This window comes from Tilletiaria anomala (assembly GCF_000711695.1).
Source record: "Tilletiaria anomala UBC 951 chromosome Unknown K437scaffold_73, whole genome shotgun sequence".
NCBI classification, from domain to species: domain Eukaryota; kingdom Fungi; phylum Basidiomycota; class Exobasidiomycetes; order Georgefischeriales; family Tilletiariaceae; genus Tilletiaria; species Tilletiaria anomala.
This window is the reverse complement of record NW_013546949.1, coordinates 70,049-94,176: the sequence shown is the minus strand read 5'-3', so window position 1 is coordinate 94,176 and position 24,128 is coordinate 70,049. Positions and strand designations below refer to the sequence as shown.

Sequence of the window (24,128 nt, the reverse complement as noted above, 5' to 3'; positions counted from 1 at the left end):
CCCCTTGCCGAAACAAACATGGACCAGTTGAAGGCTCCTGGCTCTACCTCTCCACGGGCGGCCGCACGGTCAACGCATCCAAATCATTCCTGGCCAACCTCTGGAAGGACTACGCCAAAGCCGACCAACGCTGGGGCTGGGCGGACCCGACGTGTGTTTCAATTGAGATCCTAACCGTGCTGGGCGCCGGGCCGATCGCAGCGTACTGCGCCTACTTGCTCACCAAGAACGACCCGCGATACCACTTCTGGGCGATAGTGTTGAGCACAGGCGAGATCTACGGAGGTTTCATGACGTTCTCTCCTGAGTGGCTGACAGGAAACAAGTTTCTCATCGGCTCGAGCGACTTTTTGCTCTTTTACGTGTACCTCTGCTTCAGTGAGTCTGGTCCCTTTTGGAAGGACTCGTGCTTGAATCGATGACTTGAACCCACTTTGCTTCCGCAGTGAACCTTGTATGGGTCTTCGTACCCCTGTACCTGCTTTACGACTCATACCAGGCCGTCACGACCGGCGCCAAAGCGGCATACGTAGTTAAGGCATCGCTTGCTTCAGTCCGGAAGAAGAGGTAATCGCCACCAACACAATTGTACGGTCTGAATCCAATGGGGGAGAGCAAAGCCCCAGCAGGCTTGCAGCGTCTCCAGCATGAAATATCATTATAAATTTGAAGCATACAACTTTCCACTGTTGCATCTAACGCATCAATCCCGGTCGTCGAGCAACGTGCCACTACTTTCAAATTCATTTGAATATGACAGCCACTTGACGACGCCCGTCGCAGCTGCCGATAATAGAAAGGCCGAGTCGAACAGGCTCCCAAAGACAACTTGAAATGAAGGCAGAGAGGATAGCAGCGGTGCGTCAAGGCCCTGCTCCCCGCTGGCACCGGCGGTGTCATCTCTTGTGAGCGGAGGCGGTGCTACATGCGAAGCTGAAGGCGATTGTTGAACCGGTGGCACAGACGTCCGTAGCTGAATGAGCGTCGCGAGAAGATACATAACCTGATCGCATCGTAAATGTTTGCCGCAACGTTGGAAATGCAACATCGGGAGTCAGTTCAGCCTGTAATTGCGCCGCCAGGAGTGTCTCCCCATCAGATTAGTCCCACTCACGGTGATTTCCGCCAAGAACAGGACGAGGAAGCTTGAGCTCGTACCTGAAGAGGCAGCTTTGAATGCCTGATGAGCAGGACAGCACATAAGATTCAGCGAGTCTCTTTTCAGATGTGCGAATTCAGGGGCGCGCTCGGGCCTGGACCTACCGAACTGAGATATCCCAATACAGCACGCATGCGCATGGCGATCAGTACGCCGATGAACAGCAGCGAGATCTGACGTGCCCAGACGGAAATGTCCGCGTGGATGTCAAAAAGATGGAGTAGAGATGCGAGCGCATACGAGATGAAGTCGGGCGGGGTGGAGTCGCGGTAGCCGAGAGTGAGAAGTGAGAGGAGAGACTGTGGATACATCAAACACATATCACGGGTAATTGAAAGTGAGCATTGGTGGACGATGTCACAGTTGTGCTTGTATTCGCACCCACCAAGGCGATTCGAAACACACAGTATCCCGCAAACCCCCAGCCAATCCCGATCATCAGTCGACCTTTCCATGTCTTGCTCCACTGTACGCGTCTCTCGCGCTTTCGCAGCGCGTCCAGATCATCGCGCATACTTTGGGCAAGCTTTTCCAGCGCCCAAATCTCTGCGCGCAGGATTTTGATCTCCTTCACTCTGATGTTGCCGGCTCCCCACGGATTCATCCTTCCCAAAAGGGACGAAGAGGTGGCAGCGGATGTCGATGAAGAGCGTTGTGCAACTTCCTCTGCCTCGAGATGTTCGACCATGACGCGCTTCTCCTCCAGGTCGCCTAGCATCCGCTTGAAGCTCGCCTGCGCATTCTCCACATCCTGCGACGTCACCAGCATCCTTCTCGAATGCACTCGACGGCCCCCATTGCGGGAGTTAGAAGAGGACGAGGCGCGGAAGAGCTGCAGATCGGCCCATGCATCCCATGCGGCTGCCATCGCTGCGCTGCCGGAAAGCAGCGCGACGAGCGTCACGCCGAGCACGGCTGTACGGAGAAGGGCAGATGATAATAGCCAGGCAAAGAGACCATCTTGCACTTTTTCGGCTGCCTGTCGTGCAGGAAGTGGGACCTTGAGGAAGAGGAGCAGCCAGAGCGTGTAGGGTACGATGGACAAGAGTAGTCTGCGTGGCAGTGAGGAACTACGACCTTGTGTCGTGATGAGCAGGCATGCCCCGAGCGCTGCCCATTACATCGCATTTGTGTTTCGATTATTTGGGGATGAGGGGCATGTCAAGTATGTCAGTTGATCTGTACACGCTCTACAAACGCCCAGTCCTACTCACGAAGCAGCACAACCACGCATGCGATGGTAGTGAGCAGCGACGCATTCCAATTAGCCCAGAGCAGGCGTCTGCTGTAGCCTGTAGCATCGAGGAGGACGAGCACAAAGAGGATCGTCACTTCTTCGAGCGCGAGGCTGAAGAGTAGGGCTACGAGGGATGATTGGGAAGCAAGTTTCGCGATGAGCGATTGTCTTTCGCGGCGTGACGCGACGGTGCGCCATGCTGTGCCCGCGGCAGATGATGGCAGCGAGCCGCGTGTGGCGCTTGATGTCGCTGGTGTAGGCAAGCCATTACCTGATTGTCCTCCATCAGATGTATCGGTATCCGTGGCCAGGTTAGACGTCAGCAGAGCTGCAGAGCCGCTGCTGCTGCTTTCGAGTGCAGCATAACGCGCCTGCCCGTACAACAGGGGAAGCGCGATGGTCTTGCAGCCGATGAACAGTCCCAGGCGGGCTGCGAGAATGATAAAGCTGTCTAAGAGGAGGAATACCATGGTGTTTCGGGATGTCTGGGACCATGAAATCCACAGCGTGCTACCGCATGGCACTCTGAAGCTGAAGCTGCCGTGGCGTTGAGCTGTGCGCTTGCTCCTGTCGGCGCGGGAATGAGGCGGTCCACTCTGCACCGATCAGCGCTCAACAGAATCCTGCAACCGATCCGTCAATGGATGATCGTGGGCATTTAATCCGACGACTTACTCCCACGCTCTTCCATACCAAGCGCAGCCCGTTCGATCTGGCTGAGTCAACAGAGCCGTTGCCAATTGGCATGCTTGAAGTGATGTTGGCGAGATACTGTGTGGAGTCTCAATTACATGAACTTGAGGGCGATGTGTACAGAAGAGACGGTTGTAGCGTGCACTGTTCTATTCGGTGCAACCACTCCCGCAGAACCGCCGTTTTCAGTCGTCTGTTCCTCAATCCTTACAGGCCCCCGCAAGTGATGTGATTGGCGAGGTGCTAAACAAGGCAACGATCTCGACGAGATGAGCTGACGCAACAGCAGATTACTTCTAGCAGCGTTGCAGATCGGCTTCTGGCATTCCGATTGTGAGGTCTCTAACTCAAATGTTCCAGCTTTGAAAAGCCCCACTGGCGGCGTTTTTACTCGTCGCACCTTGCAAATCTACGACCGCACGGTGTAATGTCATAACCTGCCCTCCGCATGGTTACTTCGTCATCTGCTGCTAAAGTCGGCAGCAAGTCGAGATCTGAAAGTTCGTTACCCGCTCCAATTATTCCAGAAGGATGCTGCTGGAACCCAACTCTTCCTTTATATCCGGTGATGCTCAGCTCCGTTCAAGAGGCACAGCTGCTGTTGACTTGCAAGCTGGGGCCGATCATCGGAACCGTAACGGCAACAACATGCGCCTTCGCACAGCCGGTCGTGCTGGTGTTGTGGATGATTGGTCAGATCGCCGTGCGCGACAAGCTGCAGAATGCACCAATGACAACAGGGTAGATCGATTAGTCTACGTCGACGATTACGACGATGATGTCTTTTACTCGATCGGATCTGCCGCCAAGGCTGGTGCCGATGAGCGCCTTGATAGCTCCCAAGCTTTGCGTCTGGCCCTGACAGCATCTCTTCCGATCAGCAAGACCAGTGGTGCGACGGCCCTCTTCCTCATGATCCTTATCTTCCGGCTCGCCCACGCGCTGCTCCTCCGCACATTCTTCCAACCAGACGAATACTGGCAATCGCAAGAGATTGCGCACCATATCGTCTTCGGATATGGCTATCGAACGTGGGAGTGGAAGTCCTCCGTCACCATTGCCAATAGTCTGCACTCCGCAGGGGGTAGAGTTGGCGCCTGGCAAGGGTTACTTAACGGTCCAATTAGAAGCATTGCCCATGCGCTGGCCTTTGTACCTGGTTATTGGCTCCTCAAGCTTTGCAAGTTGGACAATACTGTGCTTTTAGTGAGTTGACCACTGAATATGACTATTTCAAGCATCTCATCGTTCATCCTGAGCTAACGACTCCAAAATTGTGACCATCTTGCCAACCCCAAATTTTCGAAACTCAGACAATGGCACCAAGACTGACTCAAGCCATCTTCGCTGCTTTCGGCGATTTCTACACATTCAAGCTCGCGCGCCGTATCGTGTCTCCGCTAGCAGCCTACGTCACCGTGAGTTCCTTTGGTGCTCAGATATGAATCACATGAACATCGACGCCATGGGGCTGACGGCGACCTCGATCTCTGTCTCTACAGCTTCTTCTCACAGCCGCCTCGCCATATGCGCTCTACACGTCAGTGCGCACATTTTCCAACACGCTCGAAGCAAACCTCACGGTCATTGCACTGTACTACTGGCCGCTCACCATTGCACATCCAGACTATGTACCGCATGAACGGTACTGCAAGTGCGATAGCGACGAGATGCGCAATAGCAGGGGGGCAAAAGCAAGTGAAGCTCGCATAAATGAAGATAAGGAGATGGATGACGACGATCCTGGTGGTATCCGCGCGCAAAACATGCAGCGCAGCATCACAAGACTAGGCTTGCTGCTTTCTGCAGTGGCGTTTGTCGTTCGCCCCACCAACGCCCTCGTATGGCTCTATGTCGTGGCTCGGTACGTGCCACTTCAGATGAAGAGGGCCACGACGGCGAGCCAAGCGATCGAAAACGCCATCACCGTCGGATCCTTAGTTGTTGATGCTGTCGTCATTGGGTGCGCACGCTCGAGAGGGTGCATTTCCGGAAGGTGAAGCTAACAGCTGAATTTTCTCATGTTTGTCACAGTTGCGCGGTCCTGCTCGCAAGCATCGCCCTCGACAGCATCTATTACGGTCGCATAGTTCTTACGCCACTCACATTTCTGCAGCGCAACGTTTTGCAGTCCGTTTCCCTTTTCTACGGTTCGCATCCTTGGCATTTTTACCTCTTCCAAGCGCTTCCTGTACTTTGCCTCGCCTTTCTGCCATACACACTGCTGGGCTGGGCTCGGGCAATGCGACTCGACACCAGCAAGGCGATGATGCGTTATCCGGAGAAGGTCGCGCTGAAGATTATGGCTGAGATGGCGATGTTCATTGTCACTGTCTACTCCCTGCTGGGGCACAAGGAGTTCAGATTCCTGCAGCCTATACTCCCGCTGCTGCACATCTTTGCAGCATACTCTTTGACACGTAAACGCTTACTCAAAGGCGTTAAAGCTACTGCCGCGGGGACGACGGCAAGAACAGTAGCAGAACGTACGTCTCCGGAGCTGGCGCCTACGCGCACGCGGTCGATAGTGGAGAAAGCTTCTTCCTCTCACCCTTCTGGACTTGCGACTTTGAGCACAGCCGTCCGAGCTCACTTTTGCAACGTTCAGCTCGCATGGCAGCAGCTGGGCACTGCACGTTGGCCGCTACCAGCGCAGGTGCTGATCCTGATCCAGCTGCCTCTCTCAGCCTACCTCATGCTATTCCACTGTGTCGGTCAGGAGTCTATCATGCGCGATCTGCGTCAGATGCACCATGAAGGGCTGACGGGGGCTATACGTGGCCGCGCACCCATCAAAAGTGTAGGCTTTCTTATGCCTTGCCACAGCACACCGTGGCAGAGCTCACTGCATCTTCGCGAGCTTGAACTCGAGTTTGAAGGCGTCCACGATACGCTGGCGGGTGATGCGCAAGCCCGCGGCAGCGTCAATGGGGCCGCTGAGGGAAGGTCTACAACCAGGAACAGCAACACCTCAGGCGACCTTGGCAGAGCATGGTTCATCACCTGCGAGCCTCCACGCTCCGCAGTAGACCTTCTACAAATGCAGGCGGGTGTTTACCAAGACCTATCCGATGTCTTCTACGCGGATCCAGTCGGCTTCTTGAAGTCATATTTCCCCAGAAACGTCGATCCGAGTTTCCCGCCCATGCCGAGGAAGCTTGAACACGCAGTGGCAACACAAGTAGAAGGCCTGATACCTTGGCCGTCGCACTTGGTTATGTTCGAGGCGCTGCTCGCTCAGTGCGAGAAGACCGGAACCGTCGAGAACCAAGGATGGTCACTGCGAGGTGGCATGAGGCACTCGAAGACGGTCGAAAGCTTGCTCGAGGATATGGGGTACAAGGTCGCGTTCAAGAGATGGAATTCGCTTAAACATGAAGACTCAAGGAGGAATGGCAAGATTGTCGTGTGGGAGTGGCGGGCGTAAATGGTATGTATTTATGTTGGCACCACAGAACGAGGCCTCTATGATATTGTAAGAGTGGTTCGACAGCGTCGAGAGAGCGGCGACAATTCATACTAGCTGTGATCAATTGGGCAGCAAAACAAAAGAGCCCGCGTTCCGATCGTCATTAGTCACGCTAGGATCCCGCAGATAGCTCCGTTGCGACGAGTAGCAAAAACATATTTGGTCCCGAAGGACCGACTCTTCTGATCAAAACATGTCATCCTTATGCAGGGGTCATGCTAATCTTCTCTGTATTGTTCCAAGTTTTACGTTAGGAGGGCCGAAGCCCTCCAATAGGTGAGATACTATTTATTTGATCGCGACTTGAGTTTTGTGCCGTGTTCACCACGCGCTCGCAACTCACACGCTTCATTTTCTACATGTTAATCCACCACATTTTCGCAAGAGCCACCCATGACTGCTCGTATATGGATAGCAAGCCCAAACGTGCCCCCCCAGCTCGACGGGAGCACCGCTGACCTCCAAAGGGGCGCGCCACACTGTGCCATGACTACCGGCAAAGGCGTCCTCAGTGTCGCAGTGCCCGCTGCAAGCACGCTGGCAGACGCCGTGGTGATAGCCAGCAACGACGACTCTTCGCCTGCTTTGACCAAGCCACGTTCGACATTCCAGTCAGACAGGAGCAAGGTTCGGATCATCTTCTCTTTTGTGGTCACCATTCTGCTCGCGCTGCCGGTGTGGTGGAAGACGACGAGCATTGAACGACTCCCGCTGCCTAGAGCTCAACTTGCGAACTGGAGCGATCGGCTTGCTCAAGCGCACTTCGGCGATGCTGCGACGGCGCAGCATTGCGTATTCGAGTTGCCCATCAGGCTCCATCTGTCTATTCACGATTCTTTAGTCGAAGATCTTGTCTCTGGTTCAGCACGAGGCGAAGGGGCGGTTGGCGGCACGGGGGTAGCTGAGCAGACACTCGAACTGCTTGCGAAGCTCTCTGCCGAGTCCGCAGCTCTGCTTGCGCAACATGCTGTTGCAGCCCAACCACAGAACGTCTCCTCTGCAGCATGCGTGCGCTTCCTTGTCACATATGAGAAGAGCGTTGCGCATGCCGGCGCTTTGGCGATGGTGGAGAGTCAGCGGCTAACCGCGCTGGAGCACGGGCAGGCGGCAAAGCGCGATGTGGAGCAGCTTCGAGATGTGACACGAGAAGCGCAAGAAGAACGCAGGCCGTCACGAAAACACGAGCACCATTCGCGGATGAGTTCTGCTGCTTTGGCCGCAGATCAATCTAGCGCGGCCAGTGCGCAAGAGCTTCGGCAAAGATTGGATATGCACCCGATCCAAAAGGACTTGGGTCTGAAAGAGGAAGTTGATGAGGCCGAAACCCACCTGGCATTTGCAGAAACACCATCGTCCCTCCTTCAACCGCGTCGCGCCATGGGGGCAATGGAAGCATACTCAGTGCTGGACTACCGGATACACCTCTATGGAGAAGACTTGGGCGCAAGCGACACTTCAGAAGCAGCACAACATGATCTGGCCGTCCCCATTTCAAAGAGCGAACGTTCGACCGTGGGCATTGCCCAAACGCTCGTCGACAACTTCCTCCACGTCTTTCCTCTGTACTGCCTGTCTGCCGCCTCATCTCGGCCCCAAGCGTGTGCATCACCAGCCGGAGTTGAATCCGGCAAGGCGATCCAGCATGAGAAGACGGTGGAGCTGGTCTTCAGCCTGGTGCATGAAGATGCCAGCGATGGCGGCGCGTACACGGCATGGGACATCGCTGGTCCTCTACATAACCAGGCCCAACTGGGGTCAGCAGGACAGTCAAACGACGGTCCTCATCACGCTCGCAGAAGGCGAGGAAGCGCAAGCGTCAGCAGCGTGGAAGAGCCCAGGGCTGCCGGTAACCTTCAGTCGTCCCTCTCCGACATATTGGATGCCCTTTCGGAGCAAAGTATTCACGATTTCAAGATCGAGACGCAGATGCTTTTCTATGCGCCACTCGCATTCAAGCCGCACCTCAAAACCACATTGACGCCACAAACCTCGTACATTCAAGTCGAACGCGAGGTGGAGGTGGAAGTCGATGAAGACGATAGCAAGGATGCTTCGCCTGCAGACGGCGGGGAGGTTCTATTATCTGATGAGAATGAAGTAGAGAAGCCAAGGAGGTACCGCAAAGAGTTGCGCAGGTTCATGCAGGAGGTTAGGACGGACGCGGTGCACCATGACTATGCGGTTGACATGGAAGACCTGAAGATCTTTGTCAATGCAGGAGAGTGGAGTCTTGGTGCTAGCACCCCATCGCTACCGCGAGAGCTTCGGCAACGCGGCCGCTTCCCCGCGGCTTCTGGAGCATCACATGATAACTTGGCAGAAGCTGGGGACGAACCCCGCACACTCCATTTCCTGCTTTTTGTTCCGTCCGCGAAGCACGCTCCCCTGCGTATTCGCGACCCTCGGACCGGCAACTTCAGCTCGTCAAAGAGTTGGGTCATCCCACAGTGGGGCGGTGTCGTTCTGCTCGATCGCAAGGGGATTCAGTCGTCCGAGGCGAATGATCTCCACGGCGTTCTCCCAGAGCAGAGCTTGGTGGAGGCGGTCACCCTGTGGAATATCCATCTTCGCGCCTTGTTGGGACTGCCACGTAGCGCGTATGGACTCTCGCAAGCAACTTCGGCTTCAGCCAACCCAACAGTCACATCGTTCGAAGTTGATCTGCTCGGTATCGCTCGCATCAAGGAAAACATTAGGAACAGCATAGAGACGCTGGACAGCATCATCAAGTTAGTGGACAAGCTGCAGAATCTGGGGGTCGACAAAACCGTACAAGCCGACTTTCGTCAAAGTATTGCGTGTTTGAACCAGGTGGGGTCTTCCGACGAGGCTCTTTCCGTAGAGTCAGTGCTGACTTCCTAAGTGCGGTCCAAACAGATCGAGGAGCGACTGTCGTCCACATTGGCCACTGTCGACTGTACGGATAGCAAAAGCAAGCTCTCAGAGCTGTTACAGCTCTCCTCTGATGCATCACGCTATGCCTCTCATTCATTCTTCAATCCGTTGATGATCACGCAGCTTTACTTCCCAGACGAACACAAGTATGCCGTATACACACCCCTGTTCGGACCCGTGTCCGTGCCGATTATAGTGGCGCTTTTGAAAGAGCTCAAGGGCCGGCTCAAGCAGCGCAAACAGCGCCAAAATCAAGTTCCAAAGGACCGAAAGCGACAGTAGTGATGTATTTTGGAAAGGGGCATAATGCATATTCCAGCAACAGCCGGCGCTACTCTGCCGAGGCCGCACGATGGGCGAGTGCCATAAAGCGCTCTCGCAGAACAACATCTGACACTTGGGCTCGTGCACTGCGTTGAAACAATTTCCAGGCCCCCTTAAGGCTCATGAGAAGCGAAGCATCGAGCTCCGTTTCCGGTGGCGCAGGCAGCGGATGCGCTGCTGGATCTGAAGGGTTGCCTACGGCTGTATCGACTGAGTCATATCTCGACCAATAATCCTCGTCTTCCTCGCGTTTCCGCTGGCGTCGTTGTGCCACACCTGCGGCGCCATTCAGCGCAGACAGACTCTGTTGTGTTTCCGGCGAGTCGTCGTCGCTACTCACACCTGCCCAGAAATCCTCCGCAGATGTAATAATGTCCATGCGTGTTGATGCTTCCCCTTCGGCTTCATCATCGCCTTTGCCTGCGGAGCGGACCGAGCCTTGGTCACCTGCAGCAAGGGCTCGTTCAGGCGATGCGAACCATGGTCCTTGGAGGTGACCAGGGAGTGCTAAGGCGGCGTATCGCAAGCTGACCGATTCCTCCTGCTCTTGGGCAGCGCCCGCTTGAATACCAAGCGGGAGCGAAAGATATTCTGCGGAAGTTTGCTCGAGAATTACGATGACCATCGCTTGGACATTTTCTGGGGCTCCAAGCTCGACTGCGACCTCAAGCCCGTATTGCCCTACTCGGAACTTTACGTTCTTGATGAAATCATCCACTTCAAGACTAGGATTGAACTCTAGAACACTTTTGAGGCGGTCTATCTCTTGGAGAGGAGAAGTGGCGCCGCATGGTTGTCGGCCCCCAAGTAGGTAGTCTTCGCGATCATTAACACTGCAGGCGTGATCGATGACAATCAGCTGGAATAGTCTGCACCTACCATCACACGGAAAGTACAGAAACGACTCACTCTGCGTTTAGGAAAGTGTGCCTGAGCGCTACATCCCGTCCCTTGTAGCCGAGAGGAAGAAGCGGAGGTTCAGAAAGCAAGCAAGGCAAAATTCTCTTCAAGCTGTCCGTCACCGCTGCCCTCCCGCTCTCGGGAACAGATATTGAGCGGGCTTCCATAACTAGATTGCGCTGAGACGCACGGCGACAGCTTCTCCTAGAATGAACGCTGCCAGAGAGGAAGATTGGAGACGATTCTCTCTTCGTTGTTATGAATCATTCTCAGTTTGGCCGATTCGCAAATCAATTAGTGTATTACAACGTGCAGCCGAGAATTCGAGTGGCGACCGGAAGAGTCCATATCATCCGGACAACGCGGCACCCACCCATGCCCGCACCATCACACTTGAATTTGCATACGCCCAGCTTTCAATCCCATGCATCATGCTCACATGCGCAAATCACAGGTCCTCTTCAACACCGTCCGCCAATCTGCAACACCCGCCATGCAGGATATACGTGCACGTCAGCGTCAACAAAGCCATACGCAGCTTGGCGCACTTCTTCACATTCAGGCTCCAGCACACGGTCATGCTGCAACGACTTGGTGAACAGGCCTCCCAGTGCCCTTCAGTCAACAGCAGATATTTCAGGCTGGCCGAGAGCATGAGGCTACGGGATGATGATGACAAACAGTGTTCTTCCAGTGCCACTCTTTCGAGGCCATTGAGAGAAACAATCGGGTACGATATTTGAGCAAAATACATTTTCCAACTAACTTGGTATGAAAAAGAGTGTTTATGTAAAGGACTGTCCACCCTCAGAGGGGGAGCCCGTGTCCAAGGAATTCGCAATAGTCTTTTCCCTTATCTTCTTGCCGCAGCGCTGCTGCTGGCGTTACTGCTGCTGGCGTTATTGCTGCTGGCGTTATTGCTGCTGGCGTTATTGCTGCTGGCGTTACTGCTGCCGGGGGTCAAGCCTACTAGCGGCAGAATTCCGTTAGAGCTTGAAGAATTCGACGACGACGATGAAGTAACTGCGCTCGTGATTGATTTGCAGGCAGCCAGGTTGCCCAAGATCGAGAGATCCTTGCACACCTGCTGAGTGACAGGGTTTTGCAAGTTAAGATCTCCCCCAATCTTTTGAAGTACGTCATTACTGATGTTTCCGAGGGCACTCTGAAGTTCAGCGAGCGCGCCCTTGGTGTTAGCGAAGTCGAGGAGTTGCTGGAGAAGAGCGGCGATGTTTGTGATTTTGAAATCGATCACACCGCCAAGGGCAGTGATGCTGTAAGAAGTGGGAATGTCGTAAAGGTTGTAATGCAGCGCCGGGATGAAGTAGCCGCCCTCAACACTGCCGAGGGATCCATCAATACGGGTCAATAAACTGGCCACACAGCGCAGGTATGAGCGCAGACTTACGTGGTCCCGATCACACTACTCGTGCTCAGTGGGTGGCCAATGAGATCAAGAGATAGCAGAGTGCCATATGTCAACAGAACGTCGAACTTCGTTGAGACTGCCGAACTCTTGCCGCCGATCGTGAATGGAGGATTAAATACGGCGTGTTGGACCTGTGCGCGAGTTGTCGGCTCTGCGCCGGCCTTGTAGATGTCTGTATCGAGCGTGTTGATCGTCATGCCGGCGGGTAGCGGGTTGGCAATAGTTAAACTGAATACGAATCACAGCATGATCAGCAACACGCTAGTGCTAGGTTTGAAATATAGACAAGACTCACGATGATTGAACTTTGTTAGTCGCTAGCGATTGAACAAGGTCGATAAAGACATCGATGTGCGTCACAAGGCGAGCGCCTATGCCTGGCAAGGAGGCATCTGCAGTCACGCCCTCCAGGGCGGGAATCAAGGACCCGTACGGGCTCGCTGGAGGGGAGCTCGTCTGAGGGACTCCGCCAATGGTGATGGGGGCAGTCTGAGGAGTGTTTCCGCCGTTAGCTCCATTGTTTGCAGGCTCGAGATAAAGCTCGATGACCTTCATAGCTGTAGCGTCGTTGGGATTCGCGGGAGCATATCTGAACTCGGTAGGGACCTCGTTCATGCCTGGCAATAGTGACAGCTCCGCGACGTAGGCGCGACCGATCTCAACACCCTGGTATTTAGATGGGATGTATACTTCTCTCGTGTAGATGGTGAGATGGCTGGGGTTGTTGAGGCCGACTGTAAGAGGAATCTTGATGTATGAGGGGGTGGAGCCAGCGACCGAGACGTCTTTCAAGGGAGCCGTGTGACCGAAGGAGTTGATGCCATCCAAGCGAGACGTAACGTTAATTGGAATGCCCGTGATTGTGAGCTGACCAATGTGCGTATTGGCAACAACGGAAGTAGTGCCTTTCAAGTCGAAGACAGCTTCCGAAGTGTCCGTCAATTTGGCAAAGAAGGATTCGAATGCCCCATTGTTGAGCGACCTGATTCTCTGCTTGGTCCAAGTCAGAAGCAGCTGGGCCGGATCTTTCGGCCCCGTTGACGTGCCAGCTTTGACTGGGTCAAGTGGCAACTTGAGCTCTGCAGTGTCCACATTGTTGAAGTTGATGATGATGTCTGGTCCGGCTTTGACTGGGGTCAGGGTGAACATGAAGGGGTTGGCAAACGTCGCAATCGACTGATTATTTGACGTGGGAACATTGTACGCCTGTTGCCAAAGATGGAGTGAATGATACGTCAATAACAAAAGACGAACAAGATCGCATGCAAGTCACTTACATCAGACGTAGGCCCATTGACGAAGACGGTGAGATCCGAGATGACAATGGACGAAATGATCTCGTAAATCTTGCCCTGTAGAGCGACGTCAAGGAAGAGGGTTTGGAACGCGTCCGAGAGCCACTTGATCGGGGTGCTCTGATACGGTGACACAACTTCCCAGCCTTGAACCGTCAATGTCGAGTTGAGGCCAGCCAAGAAGCGCGAGAACAGAATACCGACGTTGGCCAGATCGTTCGCCGACGTCTGCTTGACGATCTCGCCCTTGAGCACTGTGCTCGTGACCGCTTTCGGCAGCAGGAACAAATCGTATGCGGAGGCGGGCCCGAGGTATGTGCCTTGGAATGAAATGTGGAAGGTGGCTGTTCCCAATTCCACACCCAGAGCTGACGGAGAAGGAATCTTGGAATCAGTCGTGTAGAGAAGACTATTGGCTGTCTCGCCATAGATGTCGAAGTTCGAGACCGTGACGCCGGGCAGGCCGTTAAACACATCTAGCGAAATGTCTTTCTTGAGCTTGACCTTGCTGTACGTGATCTGCAGCGCGCGCACAACAACAACATCGCTTGAAATAGTCCAAGTGAAGGACGGATTGTGCAGGATAAACGATGCAAACTCTGTGAAGGCACCTTGATTTGTGATACGAAGTTGGCCTGTCGTCTCAAGGTTTGGCACACCGACGCCCGGAATCGTGCAGATGGGTGGAAGCGTAATCTCTGCAATATTCTTACCCTGCCAGGCGATCTGCAGAGGCTCGGTGAACTCGATCAAAGCATTTGCGGGTGCATTTGTTGACAAGCTTCCGCGAAGCGAGACTTGGAACCCTTGGTCCGTGAGATGCGTTGCATTCGCTTGAGTGAATTGAAGGCCGGCCTGATCGACAATCACTTGGATCAAAGGAGCACCTGCCGGCCCGAGCAAGTAGAGGGCTGTCTCATCTGTCTTGACAGGTACTGGATACTGCACGAAGTTGAGATTCGTGAAGTACTGGTCGATGTGAACTCCAGAAGCGACGGGAATTCGTGATTTGAGGCCCTTAAGCGATTCCAAGACGGCTCCAAGCAGATCAAATTGATTTCCGAGATGGCAGCCCGTGTCCAGACTATCCGGGTACGCCTGTACTTGCGTTGATGCGTCACCAGGAAGATTGAAGATCTCTTGGAAGAGCGGAGGCCAAGGCCCAAGGGAAACGCCAGTGGCCTGGGCGAGCTCAAACACGAGCTTGACAAGTGACTTGGGCTTGGTGTTCAATGTGATGGGAAGCATCTGGGATTGCGTTGTTTCGTGACCAAGTGCAACGATAGGATTCTTGCTAAGATCGACGTTAATCCTGCCCAAAGTGAGGTCGTTGTATTGGGGTGACGAATCGATCTTCTCAATGTTTAACGTGGCAGTGAACGGGTTCGCGAGGACGACGGCAGCTGAGGCGATGGGACTCTGGCCGATGTTCTTGGGAACCTCGAGGATCGCCTCTGTCACCAACAGCTTGTTGAGCGGCGGAATGGCGGCTGTAAGAGCAACGCCAGCCAGAGCCTGCTGCAAGGAGCTGACTGGGGTCGACTGCCGAGTGCCCGCGACGACTGCATCCGTAGAGATATTCTGGATGTAGTTTTCCAGCACGGTCTGGCCAGCTGCCACGTTAGCACTTCCCTGCGGCTTGTAGTCCAGCTCGGTTGGAACCACATTGGTACCCGGGACGACCTGCAGTCCTTTGATGAGTGCTTGGCCAATAACGTGCTCGGTGTACAGAGTGTTAAAATTGACGTCGCCGACCGAAATGGTGATATCAGACGGGTTGTACAAGGCGGTGTCAAGTGTGATCTTGAGGTAGTCTGGGTATCCATGCACGACGTCAAGGTTGGAAACTAAGGCCGGCCGAGCATTGAAATTCTGCAGACCGAGAATGGTCGAGTCGACATTGAAGGGAATGTCGCTGATCGTGACTACGCCGGCAGCCGTGCTGGTCTGCGCGGAGGCTGTACCGTGCAAGTTGAAAGTGACGGCCTCCTTGGCAGTCGTGTCTGCCAAGAACTGCGAGAAGGTCGAGTGCGCATTGTCATAGACGGCGAATGGCACATTGTTGAACGCAAGTGTGAGGATACGGTTCGCAATGTCGGTCTTGGTGGGTACATTGGGCACGTCGAGAACGGCTGCATCTTGACCGTTGTAGTTGGCAATGAATTTACCCGTGGTTTGCTTGATGTCAACAGGGAATGCGAATGGCAGATAGAACGGAGCGGTGGTGTTGACCGTGCTCGTCGGCGGAGCCCAAGCAGTATCGGGAGTGAAGGCTAAAGAGAGCTGATTGAGACTAACCGCCTTGATGACCTGGAACTTGACAGATGGCAAGGAGATGTCGATGACAAGCGTCTTGATGGCGTTGTTCAGCCAGGTGACCTCCTTTGGACCTGCGTACTGACCCGCAACCTGCAGCGTAGTCGCTTGGTCATGCACGACGTTCGTGAAGACAGTGCTGAGTACATTCAGAGCCTCTGGTGCGGTCTGCTGTTGCAAGCGACCGACAAGTGGTATGTTTGTCTGCGCGAGAGCTTGGAGGATGAACTCGTTCGCAGCTGCCGATGGTCCGAGCTCGGTCCCGTTACTAGAGATCATCGTGCCGAATCGCGAGAGCTGAACACCAACTTGTGCGGGGTTGTTGATGGTGGCATTAACGGTGAGATGGATACCACCAGCGGGGTCGTTGCTCGGCAGATCGAACGAGTTGACCACAACGTCGCCCTTGAGACCGTTGAAACCGTTGAGAATGACGTCCTTGCTGAGGGTGATGTTTGGGACGGAAATTCCGAGCGCGTGGGCGGTGATGCCCTCGGCGGCAATGTTCCAGACGAACGTAGGATTGTGCAACGCATCCGTGGTGAACTGTTGCATGAAGTCAACGTCGGCGATGGCAAACGGCGCTGTCAGGTCGAGAGTGGATCCAACATCGCCGATAAGGCTGATATTGGGCATGGCGATCTGACCGAGAAGGCGACCCTGGTAGTTGACCTTGAGACCCTTCGTGAACTCAACGGTGCCATCGAATGGACCCGCCTGCGTGAGCGCGCCCTGCAGCGCAGCGGTGAACGAGTTCTGCTGCGGGTTGATCACGGTCGCGCGGTCGACGTTGAGGATGGCACCGTCGACGATCTTCTGTACGATCGGCTGAGCGAGGACGGGAAGTAGCTTGAACAGCGTGTCGTCTGTGCCAAGCGGGACGTTATACTGGGCGAAGGTGAGCGTAGTACCGTACTCGCCAATGACGGCGTCCGACACGATCTCCAGGTCGGTCTTGGCGACCTTGAAGGCGGCTGCGACGTAGGAAGGCAAGTCAAAATTGGTATACATATTGTCACGCTTCTGTGGGCGCTCAAGGCCGCGCAAGTCGAGAACTGTGGCCTCGTCCTCGATATCCTGCAGCTGGCCCAGGTTGGCGCTACCGGCACTCATGAGCAAGTCAGCCATAGCGCCGCCCTCATTGGCCTGAACGTTGCGCTTCTGCGCAGCAGTTGAGTTTCCAGCGGTGATTGAGGCTCCGCCGATGTTTGTGGCGGGCGTGAGCGTGAAGCCGCCCAGAGCGACGATGCCGTCTATGTAAGCAGGGTTGAGACCGGCTTGCACAGCGAATGCGCGCAGCGCACCGAAGATGTCGGGCGGGTAGAGGTTGAGAGCGAGGGGAACGTTCGGCGACGAGGTGACCGCTTTGCCAGCAGCGGGGAAGTTGAGAGACGTGTCGATCTGGGCGAGGAAGATACCGTGCGAGTAGACCTTGCTCGAGATGCGCGTGATCGTAAGGCCTGATGTGAACGGGTTGGAGAGCTGAACGACGGCGTTTGCAATAGTGTCTGTGATGCCGGTCGTGTCGAGGACGGTTAGGTGGGCTGCCTGCACGAGCGAGTGCTGCAGACCGGGTAGTGTGGCATTCAGCTTAATCGGCTGCAAGGCCGAGTTGAGCGACACGATATCCGACGAGCCGCTGAAGCCGGTGATGTTCAGGTTGGTGTTCAGACCAGAGATGAACCTGTTGAGCGTCTCGAGACCCTTGGGGTGGATGTTGGGATTGAATTTGGACGTCGCGTTCACGTCGTTGCGGCCAATCTTGAGGTTGAAGTTGGGCAGCGTGACAGTGCCGAGGGCAACTTCGTTCGAGAGCTGGAAGCTGGTGTCTCCCGTGGTCAGGTTTAGGTTCGATGGGTTGACGAGAGTGGTGCCAACGACGAGCTGGAGGGCTTCGCTGGTGCCGCCGACAACGTCGACGCTAGTAATCTCGGTTGGGTAACGCGTCAGGCTGTCGAGGCCGGTGAGGCCCGAGCCGACGTCGAACTTAATGCCATTAAGCAAGACGCGGCCGATGGGTGTGTCGGTGAGCGCCTTGGAGCTACCTTGAAGTTGGACACGAGCATTGTTGTTGAAGATGAGCGCCTTCTGGAATGTGATGAAGTTGTCGTGCGCCGTCTGGTTCTTGCCGTCCGTGTCGCCGGGAAGCTGCAGCCTGGTCGGCGGCAGCGTTAGGTCAAGCGTTCCGGCAGTCTGACCAGCACTAACGAGGGACAGCTCTGTGGTCGAGTTGGAGAAGGCACCATTGATCAGGGCGACGCTCGTGTTGTCATAGATCAGGTTGATTGAGTTGGAAGTCTGGATGATGTTCAGCGAAAAACCGAATGGAAGGCCGATTGCGCCGGACAACGCATTAGAGTACGTGACCGGCGCCCATGGCTGTTCCTTATCAAAGACGAGACTGAGGTAGTTGATGTCGATGCCCTTGATTGGGTTGATGGGCTCTGGCGACTGCAGGGGAACTTGCACGACGAGTGCCTTGATACCCTCGCTGAGCCAGCCGATCGTTTCGCCGTTGGCAAGCTTCGTGGAGACACCTTTCGCAACGACAGGCACCGCATAACCATTGATGTACCCCGTGAAAACTTCTCCGAGCAAGCCCAGCGCGGTCGAGTTGTCCGCGTGGGAGATCAGGCGCGACTTAAGCAGCACCGTGTTCACACCCGAGGTGACGTTGACGTTGCCGGCGGTGGCGGCAGGCCCGAGGTACAGATCCTTGTAGTACAGGTCCAGGTTGAGAGAGCCGAGCTGAACGCTGAACGGCGACGGGTTGGTCATGCTAGTCAACACTTGTGCCGTGATGCCGCCCTCGGGGTCGTTGCCGGGCAACTGGAAGTCGAGAATCTTGACGTTGTGGAAGTTGTCAAATCCTTTGAGCACAGTCGTCTTCTTGAAGTCATAGTTGCGGAACGTCGGTAGGAAGCCAAAGGCCTCGGCGTGCACGTTCGGGCACCGCAGGTACCAGGTGAACTCGGGCTCGGTGATGAGGAATTTTGCGAATTCTCTGAAGGCCTCCCCGTCGATGATGTCGAATTGGGTGTTCTATGGAGGAGAAAGTCACGAAAATGGTAAGAAATATTGATCGGCCAGTGTCAAGGCAGTACCTCAGTGGCGTCGCGACGCACCTGAAGGACCTTGGCGTGTCCGGCTGCAGCGTTAACACGGCCAAGCTTCATCTGTCCCAAGTGGACCTCACGACCAGTCGGCTCATCCGCCGTCGGCACGGTCCTCCAGTAGACGTCGACAGGGGAACGGAAGTACAGAGTGGCAGGGAAGATGCCAGACTTGGTGACCTGTCGGCGCGGCAGCAGACGGCGCACCATGTTAATCAACGTCTCGGTCTCGTCTATTAGCGGCAAAAAGTACGCACTTGTGCATTCAAAGAAAGCGGGAAGGAGGTGTTGGTGATGGAGGTCAGGTTTGCCTCCAGCACATGAAGCTGGGCGACGTGCAGCGTGTGATTGGCAATGGCCCATACAATCGGCACGAGCGCGAGCACGAGCGTTACCAGGACGATCGGGGGCGCCATGACTGTGCAGCAGAAGCCGAGCTTCTTCGTGAGGTACTTTTTCTCGTACGGCGTGCCTCGTGCGGCAAGAAAGCCGATCGGCTGGCCCGCACGGTACATGCCGTCTGTGGAAAGAGATGTGTCCTGTGAGCCGCGGGCGCGTCGCCGCATGTGCTCGCGCGAGCCATAACTCGCCGCGTCATCTGCCATGATGACGGCTGTGAAGGATCGCTGCTGATGCTGCTACGGTAAGCTCGAGCTCTTTGGTGAACAAGCTCAGACGCTGCAGAGAAGGTCGGTGGCAGGGGCAGGCAAGGAGGCACTGCAGTGGCACCGCACGCGAGCAAGGCAACTAGCAGAGGTGGGTGGCGGGCGACCAAAAGCGAGCGGGAGGATCAATGCAAATCTGCACAGTGAGATAAATAGATCAGGCGAACGAAGTTGAAAATAGGTAGCCGGTGCCCAGCGTCGAGCAGGAAGGTGAGGTGAAGGTACGAGGGATGGATGGAAAGGTGTAGGTATCGAATGGGCTCGAGAAGACGAGGGTGGGGGCGAAACAGCGGGGCTGGCGGCGAGAGGAGCGAAATAATGCCCTCTTTCTTTTCGGCCGTGTCGCTCGCCCTCACTTCAAAGCGATCGGCTTGCTGCCCTTTCCCCTTTGCGCACGCCAACAATAGCCTTTCAAACGATGCCGCAGCTAAGGCCTAGTACAGCTCGTTGTACCGTCCCACATGCACTCGGGGGTATGAGGTAGAGGTGTAGGGGTGTAAGTTGTGTGGATGTGCTGTTCCGGGATGAAGTGTTGGAAGAGCCTTAAGAGAGAAAACGCAGCACAGGAACACACTTCGCTGTGCGGGGACGTTGGGCGACTGTGGGCAGGGCTGTGAAGTTAGTCGGGTAATGAGTGAAGACTTGACTAGACTGTGGGCCCTCCCTCGGGTCCTCACTCCTCCTCTCCCTCGCGTCGGTCAATGGGGGGTAAGCAAGAGTTTTAGTGTGTGTATGTACTCGTTCATGCGGACAGGCAGACATTCCGCAGTGGGAAGGGGCCGCGTGCACAGGACCAGAGCAGTGTGTCTCGTGTTACTTCCTGGAACCAGCCCTAGCAGGGTAACTCAGCAATCAAAACGATAGTAGGCCATGTGCGGCTTACCACGGGAGTCCCGGGCATCGGCCTTGGCGTGTACCTGTTTGTGCCTGTCTATCTTTCTCCATCTCTCGCCTCTTAAGCTTCTCTCAAAACGCGGTATGTAGGCACGCACTATCGGGCACTGACGCCGTATGACGCACAGTCAAAGTCACAAACCATAGTCTGTAGTACCACAGTGGCAAGGCTTACCACGGCAGAGGGGAAGAAGCAAATGAGGACGCCAAACACTTGTGGAACGCGTGAACTCAAAGGCGACGATCATGCCGCCAGGGTCGCAAGGCGGACACTGCCCTGGGGCTCCAAAAGGCGAAAGGCGACTACCCGGCTGGACACTGGTCTCCCTCCAGCCCGGCATCCAGCTGAAAAGTGCTGAAAGTTGCTGCTGTATGACCCTAGAAATGGCAACAGAAAGGTACGTAAAGACCGGGCTATGGCCGACGGAAGGACAGAAATGTGCAAGCTAAAATGTCCAGATCGATGTCCACTCTTTCTAGGCGCCGGCCAGCGCTCTAGTGCCTTTCAGAGTCAGCGGAGAGTTTGCAGAGCGCTAGGAGGCAATACATGAGTGTCTACTCCACACCTGTGACCCCGAAAATCGTATCGAAATCTTATACTTTCACTGGTTCTTTTCTTTGGTGGCATGCAGCGAACTGGAGAATTTGAAAGCGGGGATCTCCAATGGACGTACTAGGGCGAACACGGCGATCATTCCCACTTTCTTTTTCTACATGAGCTTGCGATTCCTGCTTGCGGCTGCGGGGCAGCTGCGGAGTATGGGGTGTTGCGAGGACCAGGCTGAGAAGCACGGCTGAATGCTGGGTAGTACACTCGGAACCGGAAGCACATTCGTCATCAGTCCTCACCTCCACTTTCGCAGTCACGCAAGCCAGCCAGCAACTCAACTGGAACAGATGCCATGTGCGGGAGTCTAGCATGCATTTTGGCTGTAGCACGCTAGCTGCGTTGGCGTGACCAGCGGCCCGCTTTCATCTCTGGGACAGCGTGGCTTCTTTCAACCCTCGTTAACCTATTGGCCTGTGCTTTGGGGGCTACTTTCGTCTGTTCAGAGCGGCCTAACACTCGGACGTAGGACGGCAACATTGCTGATGAGACATGCTGACAGACGATCTCTGTGTTCCATCAATCAAATGCAATAATGCACCAATATGGGAGCGGCTGGCAATCGGCGTGTTCAGTGGAGCATTCAGGCCCCCTGTGCTGAGTGCTCTACAGCCTCAACGCACATTGTTGCGCCTCTGACAGCTGAAGCTCGCATGCAGTAAAAGCACTCCATATGCAACCCTTCCAGCAAGGTAGCTCGAAGAAGCCGACATGAATACCATGATTCTACAGTCTGTAGTTCAGGCATGCATACTGGCCGACTGTCAGGTCTCCGATGTCCGACTTCGCAAAGCGCGGTTCTCTTGAGAGCATAACCATTGTCAATTATTAATTATCAGCATCTGCCAAATTCTATCATATTACGGCAACTCGTGAATGCAGAAAGGGCCGTGAGCACCTTCGAGCCGGAAACTGCTTACGCTTGGCGCTGCGAGTACGAAATCCAGCATGACGTATGTACGAGTTTGGACGACCGTTTCTCGTGCGCAAAACAATGGCGAAACTGAAAAAATCGAACCTCATTGAACCGTCTCCATACGTTTTCTGACCAGTCTCATCCACAGATTCTCTAACAGATCATACCATGCTCGCTCTCGTCTCTACTACACTGTCTCCTCACCATCTCACCCAGTCAATCCCCTCACGCCCAAACTCTGAGAGTACGGGATACACACGTTTTTCCCGTCTATGTTCGTCGTCGGCGTCGTCATCATCGAGGAGCTCTCGGCACAGTACATGACACCAGCAGCCGCATGACTATGCTGTGTTTGCACCATTAGCCTCGTGTGTTTGCATATGCTGTTGAGGTCAAGCCCCCGCAGCTCCCGCCAGGACGGCGATTTTCTATCTGCATGCTCCCAGGAGAAAATATTGAATTCCACGTCCTTTTCTGCTGCTCATCCGCCTTTGCAATCGGCTTCAGCAGCAATGGCGCACATGATGCCACGATTCGCAACTCTCAGCACGCTCTCTCTCCTTGTATTTTCCTCGATATGGGGCCAGCTGACGCGAGAGGGCCTAGTCGCGCTAAACTCGTATGCCGGTCAGAGCATCCACCCCGTCATTTGGGCACAAGGCGTCGGATGCTTCGTCATGGGATGGGCAATCGCGAACAAAAAGTGTATTGAGGATGTGTCAGTGCCGAATGTCGAGATCCTTGCCTTGGACACCATCTATCTCGCTCATTCATCATGACCCTGACGCCTCTGCCCCCCGGTCTGTGCTTCCTCGCTCAGATATCCGCAGATATACGTCGCCATTACCACGGGCTACTGCGGTAGCGTCACAACGTTCTCTACCTGGGCTTTACAAGTCTTTCTTGCCTTTTCAAACCACGCCCGATACCCACGGTCAAGGACCTATAGTGTGAGCGTAGCTGGCGGCGCAACTCTCCTACGCTCTACTTCAAAGTCAGGCTGAGCCATCGGTCCTTTTGTACAGGTCATGGATGCCCTTACGCAGACAGCGGCGACGCTCGGTACGGCTCTCATCGCGCTGCAGGCCGGCCGAAAGGCGGGGCGCACATTTCTCTCGCCTCGCGCAGTGCTGCTGTTCCTCACATCACCCCTAGATGCCGTGCAACGGATCCTCATGATCCAAGCGCCAGAACAGGAGGAAAAGCCGTCGAGCGAAGAGCGAGCCGAAGAAGCAGCTGCAGTGGATGAAGTCGAGGTGCCTCGCGTGGAGGAGTTACCATCCAGTGGTCAGCCTGCAGCGCAAAGTGAAGCTGCTGTCCTAGAGCAGCAGCATCTTCGACAAAAGGTTACGAAGAGAGCAGTCGCCGTTGCCTGCTTGTCGCTTGGGCCGCTCTTCTGGTTGGGCACAGCGCTTCTGTTGGCATTCCGACAAGACGAGCGCTTTCGACATGTCACTTTTCCCATGCTACTCGCTCCGCCTGGCGCGATCCTGCGCTGGTGGCTCGCTCTGCACCTTAACGCAAGTCGCCGGGCAAAAGTCGCCTGGCCGCGCTGGCCACTTGGCACGCTCGCAGCCAATCTTGGAGCAACGCTCATCCTTGCAGGCGTATACACTGTACAGCACGTCAGCACAATGCACTCGTCGAGCAACCCGCCAAACACATCGGTGCTAAGCACGAGCACGCTGCTGGGATGCCAGGCGCTCTACGCTGTGCAGGAAGGCTTCTGCGGCTGCCTCGGTACCATCAGTACATTCACCGTCGAGCTCGAGATTCTGAAACCCTCAAGACGAGCGTTTGCTTATCTCTTATTCAGCTGGGCAACAGGTATCATCCTTTGCGTGCTGGTCGTAGGCGTGCCAACCTGGACGCTGCCCGAGTCCTCGGGATATGGGCGGCGTTGCCCCAATCTGTCCTATTGACAGGCGTATGCACAGCACTTTCTTTGCACAGTCACACTTGTATATGATGCAGTCCTAGAGCTCGGCATTCAGATGGCGTACCTTGGAAATCTGTCGATTCCTTTCGTTGGTCCCGTGTGTGGGACACATTTGGGCATCCATCTAGGGCGAGCAATCCACATGCCGGGATTTAATTCATCATGATTTATTATTCATGTGTTGCATCCCAAAACTTTGAAATCATGGTGATCGGTGATTGATTATATCCAGTACATACACCGCGTTGAATCCGCACTACACTCCAAAATCCAAATT

General features: G+C 54.9%; 8 protein-coding genes across 8 annotated transcripts; 5 read left to right on the top strand and 3 right to left on the bottom strand.

Annotated features, from left to right (window-relative positions):
* Nucleotides 1-17: 17 nt before the first annotated feature.
* K437DRAFT_226403 (uncharacterized protein) lies at nt 18-571 on the top strand (the record flags this gene model as incomplete). Its single annotated transcript, XM_013386502.1, has 2 exons — nt 18-378; nt 447-571. Coding segments are annotated over 2 exons (486 nt in total), but the record flags the coding sequence as incomplete, so codon positions are not given.
* A 61-nt stretch (nt 572-632) lies between these two features.
* On the bottom strand, nt 633-3,146 carry K437DRAFT_258032 (uncharacterized protein). Its single transcript, XM_013386501.1, has 5 exons — nt 2,374-3,146; nt 1,545-2,269; nt 1,264-1,458; nt 1,115-1,180; nt 633-1,003 (listed from the first exon to the last, which is right to left on the bottom strand). Exons 1-5 carry the CDS (start codon nt 2,864-2,866, stop codon nt 704-706), a joined length of 1,779 nt encoding a protein of 592 aa, XP_013241955.1. The 5' UTR covers nt 2,867-3,146; the 3' UTR covers nt 633-703.
* Nucleotides 3,147-3,332: 186 nt separating this feature from the next.
* On the top strand, nt 3,333-6,553 carry K437DRAFT_258031 (glycosyltransferase family 22 protein). The gene is made up of 4 exons (XM_013386500.1): nt 3,333-4,295; nt 4,403-4,507; nt 4,592-5,052; nt 5,124-6,553. The coding sequence occupies exons 1-4, from the start codon at nt 3,738-3,740 to the stop codon at nt 6,514-6,516; spliced, it is 2,517 nt and encodes an 838-aa protein (XP_013241954.1). The 5' UTR covers nt 3,333-3,737; the 3' UTR covers nt 6,517-6,553.
* A 425-nt stretch (nt 6,554-6,978) lies between these two features.
* On the top strand, nt 6,979-9,773 carry K437DRAFT_258029 (uncharacterized protein). Its single transcript, XM_013386499.1, has 2 exons — nt 6,979-9,369; nt 9,436-9,773. The coding sequence occupies exons 1-2, from the start codon at nt 7,045-7,047 to the stop codon at nt 9,733-9,735; spliced, it is 2,625 nt and encodes an 874-aa protein (XP_013241953.1). The 5' UTR covers nt 6,979-7,044; the 3' UTR covers nt 9,736-9,773.
* On the bottom strand, nt 9,653-10,950 carry K437DRAFT_258027 (uncharacterized protein). The gene is made up of 2 exons (XM_013386498.1): nt 10,687-10,950; nt 9,653-10,610 (listed from the first exon to the last, which is right to left on the bottom strand). Exons 1-2 carry the CDS (start codon nt 10,842-10,844, stop codon nt 9,785-9,787), a joined length of 984 nt encoding a protein of 327 aa, XP_013241952.1. The 5' UTR covers nt 10,845-10,950; the 3' UTR covers nt 9,653-9,784.
* Nucleotides 10,951-12,397: 1,447 nt separating this feature from the next.
* K437DRAFT_226392 (uncharacterized protein) lies at nt 12,398-19,435 on the bottom strand (the record flags this gene model as incomplete). Its single annotated transcript, XM_013386497.1, has 4 exons — nt 12,398-13,312; nt 13,384-18,759; nt 18,843-19,010; nt 19,088-19,435. 4 exons carry the CDS (start codon nt 19,433-19,435, stop codon nt 12,398-12,400), a joined length of 6,807 nt encoding a protein of 2,268 aa, XP_013241951.1.
* Nucleotides 19,436-22,103: 2,668 nt separating this feature from the next.
* Nucleotides 22,104-23,004, top strand: K437DRAFT_258025 (uncharacterized protein). Its single transcript, XM_013386496.1, has 2 exons — nt 22,104-22,630; nt 22,733-23,004. The coding sequence occupies exons 1-2, from the start codon at nt 22,425-22,427 to the stop codon at nt 22,914-22,916; spliced, it is 390 nt and encodes a 129-aa protein (XP_013241950.1). The 5' UTR covers nt 22,104-22,424; the 3' UTR covers nt 22,917-23,004.
* On the top strand, nt 22,935-24,028 carry K437DRAFT_167673 (uncharacterized protein). Its single transcript, XM_013386495.1, has one exon. The coding sequence runs from the start codon at nt 22,941-22,943 to the stop codon at nt 23,832-23,834; it is 894 nt and encodes a 297-aa protein (XP_013241949.1). The 5' UTR covers nt 22,935-22,940; the 3' UTR covers nt 23,835-24,028.
* Nucleotides 24,029-24,128: the final 100 nt, after the last annotated feature.

Coding starts and splice junctions, on each gene's coding strand:
- K437DRAFT_258029 (XM_013386499.1), top strand. CDS start 7,045: ATGACTACCGGCAAAGGCGTCCTCAGTGTCGCAGTGCCCGCTGCAAGC. Junction 9,370..9,435: donor GTATTGCGTGTTTGAACCAG/GTGGGGTCTTCC, acceptor CGGTCCAAACAG/ATCGAGGAGCGACTGTCGTC.
- K437DRAFT_258027 (XM_013386498.1), bottom strand. CDS start 10,844: ATGGAAGCCCGCTCAATATCTGTTCCCGAGAGCGGGAGGGCAGCGGTG. Junction 10,611..10,686: donor CACACTTTCCTAAACGCAGA/GTGAGTCGTTTC, acceptor TCACGCCTGCAG/TGTTAATGATCGCGAAGACT.
- K437DRAFT_167673 (XM_013386495.1), top strand. CDS start 22,941: ATGGATGCCCTTACGCAGACAGCGGCGACGCTCGGTACGGCTCTCATC.
- K437DRAFT_258031 (XM_013386500.1), top strand. CDS start 3,738: ATGCGCCTTCGCACAGCCGGTCGTGCTGGTGTTGTGGATGATTGGTCA. Junction 4,508..4,591: donor CGCTAGCAGCCTACGTCACC/GTGAGTTCCTTT, acceptor CTGTCTCTACAG/CTTCTTCTCACAGCCGCCTC. Junction 5,053..5,123: donor GTTGATGCTGTCGTCATTGG/GTGCGCACGCTC, acceptor TGTTTGTCACAG/TTGCGCGGTCCTGCTCGCAA.
- K437DRAFT_258032 (XM_013386501.1), bottom strand. CDS start 2,866: ATGGTATTCCTCCTCTTAGACAGCTTTATCATTCTCGCAGCCCGCCTG. Junction 1,181..1,263: donor TATTGGGATATCTCAGTTCG/GTAGGTCCAGGC, acceptor CCTGCTCATCAG/GCATTCAAAGCTGCCTCTTC. Junction 1,004..1,114: donor TGTTCTTGGCGGAAATCACC/GTGAGTGGGACT, acceptor CGATGCGATCAG/GTTATGTATCTTCTCGCGAC.
- K437DRAFT_258025 (XM_013386496.1), top strand. CDS start 22,425: ATGGCGCACATGATGCCACGATTCGCAACTCTCAGCACGCTCTCTCTC. Junction 22,631..22,732: donor AAAAAGTGTATTGAGGATGT/GTCAGTGCCGAA, acceptor TTCCTCGCTCAG/ATATCCGCAGATATACGTCG.